The 1797-nt window shown below is 34.6% G+C and overlaps 1 protein-coding gene across 1 annotated transcript; it reads left to right on the top strand.

Moving 5' to 3' along the window:
• Window positions 1-6: 6 nt before the first annotated feature.
• On the top strand, window positions 7-1790 carry LOC105460842 (the record flags this gene model as incomplete). The annotated part of the gene is made up of 1 exon (XM_011707334.1): window positions 7-1790. A coding segment is annotated over exon 1 (840 nt), but the record flags the coding sequence as incomplete, so codon positions are not given.
• Window positions 1791-1797: the final 7 nt, after the last annotated feature.

Here is a 1797-nt window from a genome sequence, read left to right as displayed (position 1 = left end):
ATATAGTATTAAGGCAAATTTTACAGTGCACTACAATAAATTTTACTATGCACAACAATAAGATTTTACAGTAAAATTGGCCTAAATATTATATTGTCCCACAATTAACATGATTTGCAGGGTAAATTTTAAAAAAATTCTCTCCGTGCATAATATTGGCAAAACTTTAATTTCTATAGCAAAGACAGCTTTTACAAGTTTTCAAAGATTAATACTGCAGGAACAGCAAGCTTATATTTGAAGCCATTTGTCCAGTTTCATAAGACACAATACAATAAAGTATTTCTCATAATTTTGGGGAGAAAATCAAATATAAGTTTTTATAACTGCTAATGTGTAGAGTAGTATATCATTATTACTATTATTATTATTATTATTATAAAAAACTCAATGTTATTTTTTTGTCTGTATCATTTTGACTTTGTCACTTTGTACGTAATTTAAATTATAAAATATGACATTTTTTTGAAAAATTGTAGCTTACAATTAATTTTAAAAATACAAAATATATTCGTCTTATACATGTCAATTTCGAACAATTATCATCTGTCCATGACTTTCGCATTCCGCAACGTACATATATATATATATATTTTAAATAGGTCAATTATTTATTATCATGCAGAGTCGCCAGCTGATAACAAATTGTTATTTAGCATTCTCTTTGCAAAAAGTATACGTCGAAATATTTAGTTTGACTATTTTACAGTATTGCGAAGTACCAATATTAGTTAGTTCTTTACTCTCCACGTTAACGTCACATTTGCAATTTTTATTTGCATAAAACAAAATTATAAACTAATCTTTACGGGAAGTTGTTATATCATAATACCGGATTAGTTGTCGTAATAATAATACATAAATAATAATATATAAGTTCACCTTGATCAGTTTAGCCTACGTATATTAAATTATTTTTATTTGGAACACGAATCGCATATTCAAATAAAATGTCCCATGAAGATTTCCAAAGATGGATCAACGTGGTGATGCCGAAGATAATTGAAAATCTTGGACCGGACGTCGACAAAGTACGATATGAGCTACTTGAATCTACTGACATTTTTATTACGTCCAACATCTATCGTGTATGTCTGCAGTTTGAGAACAAGATAAACGGACGAAACGAGAAATTATCAATGATACTGAAGAGACCCATGGCGGGCTTTAGTCAGCTAGCTTGTATGGACCTTCAATTTCACAACGAGATCTTGTTTTATCAGATGTACACTCGACCGGGCGAGATCTACGCGAGATGTTTCTACGCCAAAGAACGGCCATCCAGCGACTCTGTAATCGCCTTAGAAAATGTCAACGGACGAGGATATTATTCTTGTCCAAATGCATATAATCCTCCATTTGAATACACATTAGCGGCGATGCGCGAGTTGGGACGATTTCATGGCAAGGGATATGTCATGAAGAAGATGCAGCCGGAAAAATTCTTCGACATTGTGGCGCGAATTCAAGAAATTAGGTACACAAAGAGAGCGGAGAATATGTACGAGTTTTACGTCAACATTCAGTCGGTACGCGCGGTGGAATATCTTCGCAGTCAAGGCCATGATACAGTTTTCTGCGATAAGATGGAAGCCTTACTTTCGAACGCGTTCGACGAAGTGATGATGAAGACGGTGCAGCCACTGGAACCGTTGGCCACGTTGTGTCACGGTGATTTTACGTTGAACAATATTCTCTTCAAGACAGAAGGCGATGGACAACACCGCCCGATGTTAATTGATTTTGCGCTCATCAGATACTCGACGCCCGTCATCGATCTTTCCACGCATCTTTTTC

Source organism: Wasmannia auropunctata, unplaced genomic scaffold (genome assembly GCF_000956235.1).
Source record: "Wasmannia auropunctata unplaced genomic scaffold, wasmannia.A_1.0 LD314613.1, whole genome shotgun sequence".
NCBI lineage: Eukaryota > Metazoa > Arthropoda > Insecta > Hymenoptera > Formicidae > Wasmannia > Wasmannia auropunctata.
This window is presented reverse-complemented; position numbering and strand designations above follow the sequence as displayed.